Below are 17,294 nucleotides of genomic sequence, written 5' to 3' on the forward strand. Positions count from 1 at the left end.
AAAATTTCAGGGCAATATCCCTGATGAAAGTTGATGCAGAAGTCCTCAATAAAATATTGGCAAACCAAATTCAGCAGCACATCAAAAAACTTATCCACCATGATGAAGCCAGCTTAAACCCCGGAATGCAAGGCGGGTTTAACATATGTAAATCAGTAAACGTAAGCCATCACATAAACAGAAGCAAAGACAAAAACCACATGATTATCTCAACAGATGCAGAAAAGGCTTTTGATAAACTTCAACATTTCTTCATGTTAAAAACTCCCAAAATCTTGCAACATATCTCAAAGTAGTAAGAGCTATTTATGACAAACTCAAAACAAATATCATATTAAGTGGGCAAAAGCTGGAAGCATTCCCTTTGAAAACCAGTACAAGACAAGGATGCCCTCTCCCACCACTCCCATTCAACATAGTATTGGAAGTTCTAGCCAGGGCAGTCAGATAAGAGAAAGAAATAAAGGGTATTCAAATAGGAAGAGAGGAAGTCAAATTTTTTTTTTTGCAGTCAATATAATTTTATGTTTAGAAAGCACCATGATCTCAGCCCCAAAACTTCTTGAACTGATAAGCAACTTCAGCAAAGTCTCAGGATCCAAACTCAATGTGCAAAAATCACAAACATTCCTTTGCACTAACAATAGACAAGCAGAGAGCCAAATCATGAATGAACTCCCATTCACAATCACTACAAAGAGAAGAAAATACCTAGGAGTACAGCTAACAAGGGATATCAAGGACCTCTTCATGGACAACTACAAACCACTGTTCAAGGAAATAAGAGAGGACACAAACAAATGGAAAAGCATTCCATCCCCATGCACAGGAAGAATCAATATCGTGAAAGTGGCCATACTGCCCAAAGTAATGTATAGATTCAGTGCTCTTCCCTTCAAGCTACTATTGACTTTCTTTACAGAATTAGAAAAAACTATTTTAAATATCGTATAGAATCAAAGATGACCCTGTACAGCCAAGAGAATCCTAAGCAAAAACAGTAAAGCTGGAGAGATTGTGCTACCTGACTTCAAACTATACTACCAGGCTACAGTAACAAAAACAGCATGATACCAGTACCAAAACAAACATATACACCAATGGGGTAGAACAGAGACCTCAGAAATAACACCGTGCACATCTACAACCATCTGATCTTCAGCAAACCTGCCAAAAACAAACAATAGGGAATGGATCTCCTATTCAGTAGAAGAAAACCTAGGCAATGCCATTCGGGACATAGGCATGGGAAAAGACTTAATGACAAAAATGCCAAAAGGAACTGCAACAAAAGTTGAAATTGACAAGTGGGATCTAATTAAACTAAAGAGCTACACAACAAAAGAAACCGTTATTAAAGGGAACAGGCAACATACAGAATAGGAGAAAATTTTTGCAATCTGCCCATCTGACAAAGCTTTAATGTCCAGAATTTACAAGGAACTTAAACATATTTACAAGAAAAAGACAACTCCATCAAAAAGTGGGCAAAGGATATGAACAGACACTTCTCCAAAGAAGATATTTACATGGCTAACAAACATATGAAAACAGCTCAACATCCCTGATCATCAGAGAAATGAAAATCAAAACCACAATGAGATATCATCTTATGCCAGTCGCAATGGTGATTATTAAAAAGTCTGGAAACAATAGATGCTGTTGAGGCTGTGGAGAAATAGGCAGACTTTTACACTATTGTTGGGAATGTAAATTAGTTCAACCATTGTGGAAGACAGTATGGTGATTCCTCAAGGATCTAGAACCAGAAATACCATTTGATCTAGCAATCCCATTACTGGGTGTTTATCCAAAAGAAAATAAATTATTCTACTATAAAGACACATGCAAACATGTTTATTGCAGCACTATTTACAATAGCAAAGAAATGGTACCAATCCAAATATCCCTCAATGATAGACTGGATAAAGAAAATGTGCTACATATATACCATGGAATACTATGCAGCCATAAGAAGGAATGAGATCATGGTTCTTTGGCCTGTGCATATCTAGTTTTTCTCACTCTGTTGAAAAGATTGTCCTTTCTGTGTTGTGTAGTGTTAGAATCCTTGCTGAAATTCATTTAACTGTTTATGTGTGGGTTTATTTCTGTGTTCTCTATTCGATTCCACTGATCTATGTGTCTATCTTTATACCAGTACCCCATTGCTCTGATTACTGTACCTTGTAACATGTTTGAAGTCAGAAAGTATGAGGACCCCAGGTTTGTCCTTCTTCCTCAAGACAGTTTTGGCTATTTGTAGTCATTTGTGGTTTCACATGAATTTTAGAATTTTTTTTTATACTTTTGTAAAAAATGCCATTGGGATTTTGATAGGGATTGCACTGAATCTATGGTTCACTTTGGGCACTATGGAGATTTTAACATTATTAAGTGTTCCAATCCATGACCATTGGATACATTTTCATTTATTTGTATCTTTAACTTCTTTCATCAACATTTTCTGATTTTCATTGTACAAGGGTTTTGAGAGCCCCCAGCTCAAATGGAAGTTCTAGCACCAGAGCATCTAGCAGCAACTCTACCCAAATAGAAATGAAGGAGAGCTGGACATAGATGTTTAAGTGTGCCTTTCTGGGGATATTTCTTTTACCTGGTGGGTAACCTAATGCCTAGTTGTCCAATTATATACCAAGGGGTCCCTCACATGGGAAACTTGTTTATAATGGCAGATACTCCTATGGCTCTCGTCTGACCACTGTTCAGTTTATGACTGCCTGACCATTTCCCTGGTGCTGGGAGTGAGGCCTTGTGTTCTTCCCAGTGTTCCAGGAACAACCCAGTCTGGGGTAGCCCCTGCTTCTTCAGATGGAAGATGTAAATTCATTACACAATTCTTATTCAATAAGAAATAAGTTTAAATATTTTTACTTATCGATCCTGGGCAAGGAGGGTGTAATAGGTTAGGAGGGCAGTCCTTCATCACTGGGTTGCATGAGCAGGAAGGAAGAGTCAGGGAGAGAGATTTTTTTTTTAAAGGGTTAATTAGCAGTATATGTAAGAAAATATAATTTGGGTCACTTAAAGCTCACAGTCAAATGCTTGAATGATCTGTTTAAAGGAAGCAGCAGGAAAGTGGGGAACTTAGTCTGCTAGGCAAGAGATGATTCTAAGTTCTAATCTGTGGCTGCTAGCTTAGTCCATTTGTGTGTTATATAGAACTAGAAAGTGTGTTAAGGATGACTGATACCTGCTTCTGGACTGAGAAATTTAAACTTGTATTCAAAATGGATGCCAAGGGAACATATAATAATTTGCTACAAGTCTTTTATCTCCTTTGTTAATGCTATTCCTTAGTATTGTGTTCGTTTTGATGCTGCTTTAGATGAGATTGCTTTCTTCAATTTTGGGGGATTTATTGTTGTTACTGTATGGAAATAGAACTGATTTTTGTATGCTGCAACTTTACTTTTAAAAATTTTTTATCTTGTAACTTTACAGAATTCATATATTAGTTTTAATAGTTTTTAAAAATGGTACACCTCGGGTTTATAAGATAATGTCATCTTCGAATAGGGATAGTTTTACTCTTCCTTTCCAATGGTATGCCTTTTCTTTCTTTTTTTTTTTTTGTCTAATATTACTGGCTGGGACTACTAGTATTACATTAAGTAGAAGTGATGAGAATGGGCATCCCTGCCTTGTTCTTGATTTCATATAAAAAGCTTTCAGTGTTTTACCATTAAGTATAAAGTTATCTGTGGGTTTTTTCATATTTAGACTTTATGATGATGAGGTATTTTCTTCTGTTCCTTTTTTGTTGAGAGTTTCTTTTTAAATCATGAATGGATGCTTAATTTTGTCAAATGCTTTTTCTGCATATATTGAGATGATCATGTGATTTTATTTGTTCTGTTAATATGATGTTTCATATTGATTGATTTTAGTATGTTGAACCATCCTTCAATCCCAGGAATAAATCCCACTTTGTTGTGGTATATGATCCTTTTAATGTGTTTCAATTTACTAGTCTTTTGTTGAGAATGTTTGCATGTTAATTGGGGTAATCAGCCTGTAGTATACTTTTCTTGTGGTGTCTTTGTCTGTCTTTGTTGTCAGAATACTACTGGCCTTCAAAATGAGTTTGGAAGTATTCCCTCTTGTACTTTTCTTTTCTTTTTTTGGAAATGTTTGAGTAGGATTGGCTTTAATTATACTCTACATGTTTAGTAGAATTCACCAGTGAAGCCATCTGGTCTTGGGCTTTTCTTTGTTTGGAGGTGTCAGATTACTGATTCAATCTCTATACTAGCTATGGGTCTGCTTAGGCTTTCTATTTTTCATGATTTAGTTTTGGTAGGTGTATGTTTCTAGGAATTTTTTTAGTGTTTCCACTTTGTTGGTCTATAATTTTTCATAAGTCTCTTAAGATTTCTTAATTTCTGTCATCATTTGTAAAGTTTTTTCTTTCCCTGCTGGTTGTATTTGAGCCTTTTCTCTTTTTTTCTTAGTCTAGCTAAGGGTTTTTCCATTATGTTTCTTTTCAGAAAACCAACTCTTAATGTTGTTGTTTTTCCTATTTTATTTATTTCTACTCTAATCTATGTTATTTCTTTCTTTCTTGTTACTTTGGGCTTGGTTTGTTCTTTTTTCTCTATTTATTTAAAAAAATAATTTCAACTTTTATTTTTGATTCAGGGAGTACATGTAAAGGTTTGTTACATGTCTCTCATTCTTTGAGGTATAAAGTTAAATTGTCTGAGATCCAAGATCTTTCTCCTTTTAATTATATGCATTTATTGCTAATTTCCTTCTTAGTACTCCTTTTGCTATATGCCATGAGGTTTGGCATGTTGTATTTTCATTTTTATTTGTCTTGAAATATTTACAAATTTCTTTTTTGAAGCAACGGCTATATGAGAATATTGTTTAATTCCACATTTTGATGAAGATTCCACTTTTCCTTTTGCTATTGATTTCTAGTTTCATTACATTGTGGTCAGAAAATATATTTGGCATAATCTTAATCTTAAATTTGTTGAGATTTCTTTTGAGCTCTAATATGTGATCTATTCTTGACAAATATCTATGTGCATTTGACATGAATATGCATTCTCCTGTTCTTGGGCAGAATGTTTTGTTGTATACATGTTGGTTCCATTTGGTCTATAGGGTTGTTCAAGTCCTCTGTTTCCTTATTGATCTGTCTGGATTTCCTATCCTATGTTGAAAATGAAATATTGACACCTCTTACTATTATTGCAATGCTGTCTAAGTCTCCCTTCAATTCTATCAATGGTTGCTTTATATATTTGGATGATCTGATGTTGGGGGCATCCATACTTATAATTGTTATATCATCCTTGTGAATTGACCCTTTTATGTCATCTCCCTAATGTCATATTTGTCTCTTACAAAGGTTTTTTGACTTAAAGTCCATTTTATCTGTTTAAAATATAAACACTTCTTCTCTCTTTTGTTTGCCATTTTCATGGAATATTTTTTTTTCCATCCCTTCACTTTTAGACTATGCATGTCCTTAAATCTCAAGTGAGCTTCTTTCAGGCAGCATATAGTTGGGTAATACTTTTTTTAAAAATCCATTTGATCACTTTATATCTTTTAATTGGTGGACTTTAATCTGTTCACATTAAAATAATTATTACAGGAAAGGACTTACTATTATCATTTTGTTACTCATTTTCTATTATATAGTAGTTCTTTTGTCTTTTTGTCTCTTGCTGTTTTCCTTTGTGTTTTGTCAGTCTTTTGTAGTAATATGCTTTGATTCCTTTCTGTTTTTCTTTTATGTAAGTTTTATAGGTATTTTTTCTGGTTGCCTTGGAGATTACATAAGACATCTTATAGTTAGGATAGTTTAAGTTGATAACAACTTAAGTTTAATCACATAAAAAATGCTATACTTTTGGGCCGGGTGCGGTGGCTCAAGCCTGTAATCCCAGCACTTTGGGAGGCCGAGGCGGGTGGATCACGAGGTCAGGAGATCGAGACCATCCTGGCCAACATGGTGAAACCCCGTCTCTACTAAAAATACAAAAAATTAGCTGGGCATGGTGGTGCGTGCCTATAATCCCAGCTACTCAGGAGGCTGAGGCAGGAGAATTGCCTGAACCCAGCAGGCGGAGGTTGCGGTGAGCCGAGATCGCGCCATTGCACTCCAGCCTGGGTAACATGAGTGAAACTCCGTCTCAAAAAAAAAAAGCTATACTTTTACATCTTCCTACTTCTTACTGTTGTCACAATTTGCATATGTTTGTATTATGCATCTTTCAGTTACTGTGGTTATAGTTATTTTAAACTGTTTTGTCTGTCAACTTATATATTTGAATAAAAAGTGATTTAACTACCACCATTACGGTAATACAGTATTCTGTATTTGTCCATATATTTACCTTTACCAATGACTTTCATATTTTCTCATGCTAACATGTTGCTGTTTTGAATCCTTTCATTTCAATTTGAAAGACTCCCTTTGGCATTTCTTGTAAGGCAGGTCTAGAGGTGATTAACTCCCTAAGCTTTTGTCTGAGCAAGTCTTTATCTCTCTTTCATTTTTGAAGGAGAGTTTAGCTGGTTCTCTTATTCTTTGTTGGCAGATTTTTTTTCAGCCTTTTGAAAATATTGTCCCACTTCTTCCTGAAATGCAAGGTTTCTGCTAGAAAATCTATTGATGATCTTGTGGAGGTTTCCTTGTATATGATGAGTTGCTTTTCTCTTCCTGCTTTCAAATTCTCTTTGACTTTTAACAATTTGATTTTATTTTAGTGTGGATTTTGTTTTTTGGTTTCACTTAATTTGGTGATCTTTGGGGTTCTTGAATGTGGATCTCCATTTCCATCTCCATATTTAGGAAGTTATCAGGCATTATTTATTTAAATAAGATTTCTAGTCCTTTCCATCTTTCTTGTCCTCATACTCTTATAATGTATAAGCTGTTTTGTTTAATGGTGGTCCATGAGTGAGTCCATTAAGATATTTTCACCTTTTTCATTCTTTTTCTCTTTTTTCCTCTTAACTGGATAATTACAAATGACTTGTCTTTGAGTTTGCTGACTTTTTTTCTTCTTTGATCAAGTCTGCTGTTGAACACTTGTAGTGAATTTTTTTTTTTTTTTTTTTTTTTTTTTTTTTTGAGACGGAGTTTTGCTCTTGTTACCCAGGCTGGAGTGCAATGGCGCGATCTCGGCTCACCGCAACCTCCGCCTCCTGGGTTCAGGCAATTCTCCTGCCTCAGCCTCCTGAGTAGCTGGGATTACAGGCACACACCACCATGCCCAGCTAATTTTCTGTATTTTTAGTAGAGACGGGGTTTCACCATGCTGACCAGGATGGTCTCGATCTCTTGACCTCGTGATCCACCCGCCTCGGCCTCCCAAAGTGCTGGGATTACAGGCTTGAGCCACCGCGCCCGCCCTGTAGTGAATTTTTCAATTCATTTATTGTATTCTTCAGCTCCAAAATTTGTTCTAAAAAATTAAAAATATCTTTCTATTGATATTTGTAAAAATAAATTCTTTTAGTTAATTTTGCTTATGCATCATTTTCTTGAGCTTGTAGAGCATCTTTACAACAGCTATTTTGAATTCTTTGCCAGAATGGTAGTTCTGTTTTAGGTTCTTTGAGAAATCTCCCGACTGCTTTCCATAGTGGCTGAACTAATTTACATTCCCACCAACAATGTATAAGCATTTCCTTTACTCCACATCCTCACCAGCATCTGTTGTTTTTTGCTTTCTAATAGTGGCCATTCTGACTGTTGTGAAATAGTATCTCATTATGGTTTTGATTTGAATTTCTCTGATATTGACCTGTGGTTTTAAACTTTTTATCATTGTGTCTTTACCATATTTTCTATCAGGGGAAGCTGGCTTTGTAGAATGTGTTAGAGAAGGGTCTATCCTGTTCAGTTTTTTTGCAATAGTTTCAATAGAATTGGTACTAGCTTTTTTAAATATATCGGGTAGAATTTGGCTGTGAATCCATCTGGTCTGGGGCTTTTTTGGTTTGTGGGTTTTAAAATTACTAATTCAATTCAGAACTCAATATTGGTCTAGTTAGGGTTTCAATTTCTTCTTGATTCAATCTTGAGAGATTGTGTGTTTCCAGGAATTTATCCACTTCCTCTAGGTTTTCTAGTTTGTGTGCATAGAGGTATTCATAATAGCTTCTGAGGATCTTTTGTAGTTCTGTGATATTGGTTATAATGTCACATTTATGTTTTTTATTATGTTTCTTTAGATCTTTTTTTGTTGTTGTTGTTAATCTGGCTAGTGCTCTATCAATCTTATTTTTTCAAAAAACCAACTTTCGGTTTTATTGATTGTATAGATTTTTGGGTCTCAATTTTATTCAGTTCTGCTCTGATATTTGTTAGCTTTGGGGTTAGTTTTTTCTTGTTTTTGGTAGGTATGTGTTGCATCATTAATTGATATCTTTCTAACTTTTTAAGGAAGGTGTTTAGCACTATAAACTTTCCCGTTAATACTGTTTCTGCCTCATCCCAGAGATTTTGATATGTTGTGTCTCTGTTTTAATTTACTTCAAATAATTTTTTGACTTCTGCCTTAATTTCATTGTTTACCCAAAAGTCACTCAGGAGCAAGTTGTTTAATTTACATGTAATTGTGTGATTTTCTGAGATCTTCTTGGTATTGATTTCTATTTTTGTTTTACTTTAGTCTGAGAATAAGGTTCATATAATTTTGATTTTTTTGAATTTTGAGATTTGCTTTATGGGTGAGAATGTGGTTGATTTTGGAGTATGTTCCATGTGCAGAAGAGAAGTATGTATATTCTGTGGTTAATGGGTAGAGTATTCTGTAGATGTCTATTAGGTCCAGTTGATCAAGTATTGAATTGAAGTGCAGAATTTGTTATTTTTCTGCCTTGATGATCTGTCTAATGCTGTCAGTGGCATGTTCGAGTCTCCCTCTATTATTGTGTGGCTAAGTCTTTTTGTAGGTCTAGAAGTACTTGTTTTATGAATATGGGTGCTCAAATATAGAGTGCATACATATTTTGGATAGTTAAGTCTTTTTGTTGAATTGTATCCTTTGTCATTAGGTAATTCCCTTCTTTGTTTGTTTGTTTTTACTGTTACTGGTTTGCAGTGTGTTTTATCTGATATAACAGTAGTGACCCCTGGTCTTTTCTATTTTCTATTGGTGTGACAGAACTTTCTCCAACTCTTTACTTTGAGCCTATGGGTGTTGTTACATGTGATATGTGTTTCTTATTTTGTCTAATTTGCTTCTGTGTGCCTTTTAAGTGGGGTATGTAGACTATTTGCACTCAAGGTTAATATTGATATGGGTAGTTTTCACCCTATCATGAAACTGTTAGCTGTTTGCTTTATAGTTTCTATTTTGTGGTAGTTCTATACAGCCTGTAAACTATATACCTAACTGCCACTGTCACTTTTTCACATAGGCCTTTGCAAATTATACTCTCAGCTTAAAACAATCTTTGTCTGCCTTTTTATCTGGCTAACTCCTGATCATCTCTTTAGCTTCAGCTTAGATATTACTTGTTTGGGAATATTTCCTTGACACTTCTCTACCTTCCCTCTAGTCCAATGTGCTTGCCTTATCATAGTGCTTACCATATATGGCCTGTTTTTCAGTATCTTCCCAAAATAGACTGGACTTCATTGAGGGCAGGGATAGCATTTTTTTTACCATTCTATCCCAAGCACTCAAAACATTGCCTAGCCCACAGTAGGTGCATGATAAATATTTGATGAATAAATGTTCACTGCCTATTTCAAAGTACACTGTATTGTGTATTAATCAATCAATGGCTGATATGTCCTGAAATTCTGGACAATATGTGTGTTCAGTACTGGAATTGGTATTAAAATATTCTTTTTAGTGTTTTTGTCTTTTCATAAGGGTTAAAGTCTCATATTTTGTGTTTCAAATATCTTAATACTTGGTTAAAAACTGTCAAACTGTAGATGATCTAAGCTCCATGAGGCTAGAGATTTTTGTTTGTTTTGTTCACTTCTGAATCCCTATCACCTTGAAAAGTACTTGGTACATACTGGGTACTCAATATATGTTTTTTGAATGCACAAATGAAAAGATGGACTAAAAGTGCTTCCTTATATATTGTGAACTCTACCTGTCTCTTGTCTTACCTAGTCCTGGCCCTGTGGGAGTTAATTGAATGTGTGAAGATCTGTTGAATTCCTCCCACCCAAAAGAGGTCTTCAGTATAAACGTAGCACATATTTTCTGGGTAGAATTGGGGCCGCTAACAAGGGTTTTTGTGCCCTAGTGAAAAGTCATCTACATCCTTGATCTTACGGGCTTGAAATCACAAGGACCACCTCTGTTCTCATTCACCCTAAAGTCAAACCTGACAGCCAGTAAGTCCTGCCTTTGTAGAGTTCAATCTGTCTCAGTGTTACAGATGCCTGGCTAATGACAAGTCACTGTACATTAAGAACATTTCTGTGTGTAAAATGTGACAGATAAAAACCAAAATTCAGTAAACAATATGACCTAAGATAAGAAAATAGAACAGAACCTACCAAGAGTTATAAAGTATAAATTGGAAAACTTGAATATCAGCATAGAGATTTGGGAAGTTATAACACCCATGATGCAAGAACAAGATGCTCTGGAAAGAACACAGTCAGGAAAAAAAAATAAAAGCGTTCCTGGAAATTAAAAAAAAAATTATGACAAACCAAAATATTCAATAGAAGAGTTGGAAGATAAGTCAAGAGACTCTCCCAGAAAGTAGAATGAAAGGAAAGAGTCAGAACATCAGAGAATAAAGATAAAAAAAGGGTCAACTGGCAGATCCAAAATTTAAGACTATTTTCTAGATATGAAAGAACAGAAAAAAAATGAAGAGGATAAAATTATAAAGATATAGCTGAAGAGAACTTCCCCAAATCTTCCAATTGAAAGAGTCTCCTGAATACATAGAAACAATAAATAAAATAAGATCAGTGCCTCTAAAATTACAAACTCAAAGGATAAAGAGAGGAACTTAAAGCTTTTAGAAGAGAGAAGTGGGCCACTTACCAAAAAATGAAAGTCCGACTAACATCAGATTTATCAGCAACACTGGATGCCAGAGGACAGTGGAGTGATCCTTTCAAATGGCTCTCAACCTAAAATTCTATATTGTGGCAAACCATGAGACAAGTGTGAGGGTGGGATAAAGACATTTTCAGGCAGAAAGGCTCATAACTTTTATCTCCTGTGATCTTTTTCTTATGAAGTACGTTTAAGATATGCTACAACAAAACAAGGAAATCAAAGTGGGTGGCAAAGGGTGAGGAAACAGTGACTCCATCCCAGGAGAGTAATTAAAGGAAGTCCCAGGATGCAATTGAGCTGTAGACCTGGCAAATAATCAGCCTTGAGTGGGTGAGACCACGAAGGCCCATATAACAAAGTGCATGTTTTCCTCTGCTGTGAACAATAGTTCCAAGATAGATTTGTGTACGTACCATTTATTCATTTTCAACTTTTGGAATCAATCTTTAGACCAATAAAAAGGATTGAAGTTTGGGTACAGAAAAGAACACAAATGCTTTAAACCTCTATAGTGAAATAGAAAAAAAATTACAAAGGATAGATTGCAGGGAGAAGTGAAGAGGAGGTGAGGGGTGGATAATAACCTCATCTTGCAAGTTAGGGAGTGTTGATAATTGATGAACTGAAACAAAACAAAACAGGCTTCTGTTTGAGTTGCAGAAGTAACCAGTAAGGAAATTAAACTGGATATGTCTATGTTGTTAGAAGGGGAAAAAAAAGTGGAGAAGTGATGTAAATAACCTAAATCTTTATCTGATTTTGGAAAAGGTCTAATATTTATAAATCCAGAAATGGTGATATATGTACATAATTTACAGTTTTTGGGGTAACCATTTGATATGCCTTCTGAAGTTTGACAGTAATTTTCTCTGGGGAGTGGGACTAGGGCTGTGGTAATGGAGGTGTGGGGATGAAGTCTCTTGCTTTACTAGATAAGCCTTAATGTAGTATTTGATTTTGTAACTCTGGATGTATTGCTTTGACTGAAAACATTAAAAGTACTTAAATTAAAAAGAAACTAGCATACTATTATCACTTGATAAGTGGCAGATGTTAATAAGAGGGCAGGGAAATAAGCAAGAATTATATTAAGGAGTTGTTATGGCAAAGTATCTGAAGCATGGATTTTTGACTAAGTTTCAGTCCTGGCTCATGGATGTATTTGGTTGGCTTTGGCAATGCTCAGATTCTCATCTGTAAAATGGGGATAATAATAGTATCCACTACACGTCGCCGTTAGGAAGATTATACGTAATATCCCATATAAAATTGTTAGCATAATGTCTGGCCTATTTTAAAGATAATAAATATTTCTTATTTTTATTCAATATTATTAATTTTAGAATAAATTTGGCTTCAAGAAAAAAAGGCTCCAATTTTACTGTAGGTATTAACAAGCTTTGTGACTCAGAATAGATAATTTCAATTGCCCACGGCATTGTTTCTCTTTTAAAAAGAGGTTATAATTCCATCTGCTCTTGTAACTTTAGAATCAATTGCAAAAATTAATGGAGTCTTTAAGAATAAAAACTTTTGCAATAATCTTGGGGGAAGACGTGTGGACTCTGCAGCTGATAAAGCTCTTATATGTAAGTGTTCAGGGTAGAACCTTCCATAGGCTTGCTCCTGAAATACAGGCTCATAGTCCCTTATCTGAAATTTTAGAGCCAGGTGTATTTAGAAATCCAGAATTTTCTGGTTGTAGGAAGACAGTATGGTGTAGCTGCCATTTTATTATGCAGTGTCTCCAGTGACATCTGAGAAAGTACCCATAATCAAATACATTGATGTTTTTATATTAGAAAATATTAATTCACAAGTATTAAGTAGGCTTTAAGAAGTCATTGTTAAATATATATCATTCCAGGTCAGATATTTCTGCCCAAATGAGCTCAAGTCAGATCAGGTTTTGCCATCAAGTAGATTTTTAAAAAATTTTTGCATTTTCTGTGCTTTTTTGTATTTTTGGAGTTATATTGAGCATTTGAGGATCTGTACAGCCATCCCATATACTTTTGGGATTTTTTTCTCATACACTTTTGGAAGGGTCACCTCTTTGGTACGTGGTTCTGAAATGAGAAGATTATATTTACCAGTAATGATGAAACAGCCATTTTAGTGCCAGACATTTGAGACTGCAAAATCATACGCTAAAAATACTTGAGTGAATTATTTTTGAATTTTAAAAAATAATTAAAATATTTTAATCTTTTATCTGTTGGGTTGAAGCTTACGGTTATTTTTATTCTTGTTCTCCTACAGGAAAAAGAGCCTGTGAATTTCTCAGTCAAATCTCAAGTGGGTAGAGAATTTCAGTTCTTTGACCACAGTCTGTTGGAATCCATTGAACTGGGTGATCCCAAAGTTCATGAATTCCTTAGGTTACTTACTCTCTGCCACACTGTAATGTCAGAAGAGAATAGTGCAGGTAAGTGAAAAGTATGTCTGAGCGGTCAACCTTGTTTATGCTTTTTAAAATTGAAGCTGATATTAAGTTTGAAGGATTTAAAAATTAAGCATTTGAGCAGTAAGCCTTGTTTTTTGTTTTTGTATTTTAAAACAGAGACTTATGTTAAATTTGTAGTATTTTCAAGTTAAAGATAGAACATAATTTATATCGCATGTGTTTTTAAAAAATGTGGAGAGATTTAAATGAAAAAGAAAAGAAATAAGGACAGTGGAAAGGTGAGGACCCAAATATGCTAGTCAAAGAGGATGACATCCTTCTACGATTGAGCACCATATTTGACTGTGAGCTTCTGGGTAGCCAGGATAAATAGTGAAATACAATTGAGTCACACATCTCTCATTATTAGTGTGCACATCTAGTAGACACATATGACCTTCAGGCATATGCTTAGAATGAATTTCCCCAGTAACAGAGATAAATTGATGTTGATATTAAAATAGTCTTATTTAGCCTCCACTATGAGCAAGTCATCACACTTGTGAGATGGTTGTTTGGAGCTCAGCATTCATAGGATAGAACAAAACCAGCTGGGTCACTTAACATTTTGAAGCTGTGAGGCAGATAAATAATGGTATAGTGAATTGTCTTCTTGCCCCAGTTGAACCTTATCTATTCCATTTATATTTTTCTCTCAGCCCACTAGTTCTTCCTACAAGGTCTTTCGTTCTTTCTGAAATCTGTTTAATTTTATATCTCAAATTTATTTCTTGAAATCTGTTAAATATATTGTGCTGTTTCTGATACTTCTAATATCTAACTTTTTTCCAAATCTTTACTCTGCATTGTTTCTGTTGGTTCTCAGGCCTTATTTGTTGTTTTAGTGCTTTTCACTGTGAGTTGACCATTTTAGTTTGAACTTAATTTTTAGGAATGTTTTGGGTCAATTTGGTTCCCTCAGAAAGGCTTTACATTGCTTCAGTGTTCTAATGTAGGAACATTTTAAAGCTTCAACTTGATTTCTTTCAGGCCACCTAGATATTGTGAATTCAGGATGCAAGTTTACTGAGAGTCAGTGTTTGGTCATAAATTCTCAGCAGATATTTTTTTCCCTTCCACTATAAGGAGGGTTCTAGTTAGGCAAGTTTTATTGGAAGCCCTCTTAAACTGGGCATGAATTTCAAATTTACCCTTATATTGAGAATAGTCTTTGGGGGACCCAGTTTTGAGAGGCCATATTTCATCGGACTTCTCACCTTGGACAGGTACCGAGCTCTGCCTTTTTAAATTCAAGCCCAGAGACAATGAAAACCAACAATCAAATTCTCCAGATTCAGAAAATGCCCTCAAGGCAAATGCTGGCTAATAAGCTTCTTTAATCCCATAAGTTTTCTTTTTCTCAGTCTATGACCTGAACAGTTCTTGCTTTCTTTGTCAGTTCATGGATGTATTTAAGAATATAAAAATGCTTTTATAGTTGTTTATAGCAGCTGATATTGGTCCTGACACCCAGTCTACCATGTTACCAGATGTAGAACTTACTATATTATTTCAGGTTAGATCAAGTAATTGCTTTAAGTTTTTTACCTTTTTTGAATTTCAAAAATTCATTTATGCCAATTGTATCAAGTGAAACAATACAATACAAAAATTTATAAAGGTGAATCTAATGGTAGCTTCCCTGAACTCCAGTCTCACCCCTATAGCGGTAACCAGTGGTAACATCTGGTGTGTATCATTTCACCCTTTCCTCTGGCTCATAAATGTATACATATATTCAAGAATATATGCAGATATTTAGGTTGTTTCTTTTTAACAAAAAGAAATCATAGTGTAGCCATTAATATGCAACTTGCTTGCTTAACAATTGATCCTGGACATCACTATAAATTAGGAAATATGAGTCTAGCTCTGCCTAATTAATAGTTTTTAAACATTAAACTAATTAATTTTTCTAATTAATTTTTACATATAAATTTGATTTAATTTTATATAAGGGCTTACTTTATATATGCTGTTTTTTAAACTCTCTCTATGTGTATATATACATATAACTTATTCTTTTTATCTCCTCTCCCTTCTTACCCCCCTTCCAACATACACATAATATCAGGTAACAAGTATTGACATCCTGGTTTGATTTACATTTCAAGGGATTTCTTGTACGCATCCTCATAAAATGGTCATTAGCAGCAGACTGAAATAGAATTTGGATTATCTCTCCATCACTCTTTAGCTGTGTGATATCAAACTCGTGTAACCTTTTTCAGTTATAGGTTCCACCAATAAAAAATGGAAATAATAATTTTAATAATCTCTACCTCAAAGGCTGCCCTGAGGATTATGTGAGTTAATATATATTAAAATGTTTTAGTTTATGAAACATTCATGGCACATCTCTAGTTACTGAAAATATAAAAGTTTGATCTCTTATCTAAGAAACTGAACACAGTGAAGAGGCAGACTTGGAAATGGATATTTTCCTATAAGATGAAGGGCTATAGTAGTCATTTATATAGGGTCCTATGGTGTCCCAAAGGACAGATACGTGATTTAACTGTTGGTGAGTAGAAAAGGTCTGAGGACAGGAAAGATTTTTAAACCTGATGCTTGAATTGGGTGTTAAATAATGAGTTGGAGTTGGCATTGGAACTCTGTGGGTTAACTATTATTGTCAGTATTGATAAACTTGTTTCTTTTCCTTTTAGGAGAGCTAATTTACCAAGTTCAATCACCTGATGAAGGGGCTCTGGTGACTGCTGCTAGAAATTTTGGGTTCATTTTTAAATCCCGGACCCCAGAGACCATAACAATAGAAGAACTGGGAACACCAGTTACTTATCAACTACTTGCCATTCTGGATTTCAACAATACCAGAAAAAGAATGTCTGTCATAGGTATGATTGGTAGCTGAGACTGTTTTTGATCTTTTCATAGTGTTGTGGTCATGCTTTTCAAGGATTATTTCACTTTTGGCTACATGCTAAGGGTTGTGATAGTTTTGAAACATTATGTATGAACTGTTGTGTTGCTCAACCTACCCTCACTACTGTAGTGATAGATAACTAACACTTAGCAAGTGCTCATTATGTGCCCAGCACTGTTCTAAATGCTCTATATAAGTATGCCCAATATATCAATAAAAATACGAAAAAAAAATTTAAAAATGTCAAAAATGCTCTGATGAATTAAATTTTTTAATTGTCCCAACAATCCTAATAAGGTAGGAACTATTATATTTATACCCATTAGCAGATAATGGAACTAAGACACAGAAAGGTTTAGTGTCTTGTCCAAGATCACATAGTTTGAAGTAGAATAGCCGGGATTCAAACCTGGGAAGTTTGACTGACTACATAGCCCATTCACTTAATCACTACACAATACTGGCTCAGGGTGAGTTTCTGAATTGCTTGGCAGATGATAATTGTTGTGAATATCATCATTGGCCTCATTGATTTCCTCTACCCACCTCCACTGCTGGAGAGGAGCACCTAATATTGTATTTAGCACCAAAACAAATCTGTGCTTTCCTGACTCAATGTTCAGTGCTGTGTCAATATCCCTCTCATTCATATTTAGTGTCTTTTTCCATTTTCACAATATATATTTTAAATCTTGGCCATTTCAACACTGCCACCATCTTCTTTACTCTCTAAAGCTAAATTCATCTCCTATTTCTCTAAGAAAATAAAGGCCCTCAGGAATGCACACCACTATCTCTTTTCCCCATCCCCACCTTCATCCCTAAGCTGTATCTTCAATAATTTACTCTCCTGCATCAGAAAGCAATTGCTCTTGTTCCTTTTCAAAGCTGAAGGTTTTTCCAGTCCCACTCCTTATCTCTC

At 34.9% G+C, this 17,294-nt stretch overlaps 1 protein-coding gene across 23 annotated transcripts in view; it reads left to right on the forward strand.

Moving 5' to 3' along the window:
* Positions 1-17,294, forward strand: part of ATP8B4 (ATPase phospholipid transporting 8B4 (putative)) — a 381,647-nt gene that overhangs the window by 153,523 nt on the left and 210,830 nt on the right. For all 23 annotated transcript variants that reach the window (XR_004274964.1, XR_004274962.1, XR_004274963.1 and 20 more), the window contains 2 exons: positions 13,302-13,467; positions 16,155-16,343. Coding sequence is in view for 16 of the 23 variants with exons in the window: in XM_032297795.1 (XP_032153686.1) it covers positions 13,302-13,467; positions 16,155-16,343 (355 nt within the window). In the remaining 7 variants the exon portion in view is untranslated. The remainder of the gene's footprint in view (positions 1-13,301; positions 13,468-16,154; positions 16,344-17,294) is intronic.

Source organism: Sapajus apella, unplaced genomic scaffold (assembly GCF_009761245.1).
Source record: "Sapajus apella isolate SASKATOON/1434 unplaced genomic scaffold, GSC_monkey_1.0 scaffold37, whole genome shotgun sequence".
NCBI lineage: Eukaryota > Metazoa > Chordata > Mammalia > Primates > Cebidae > Sapajus > Sapajus apella.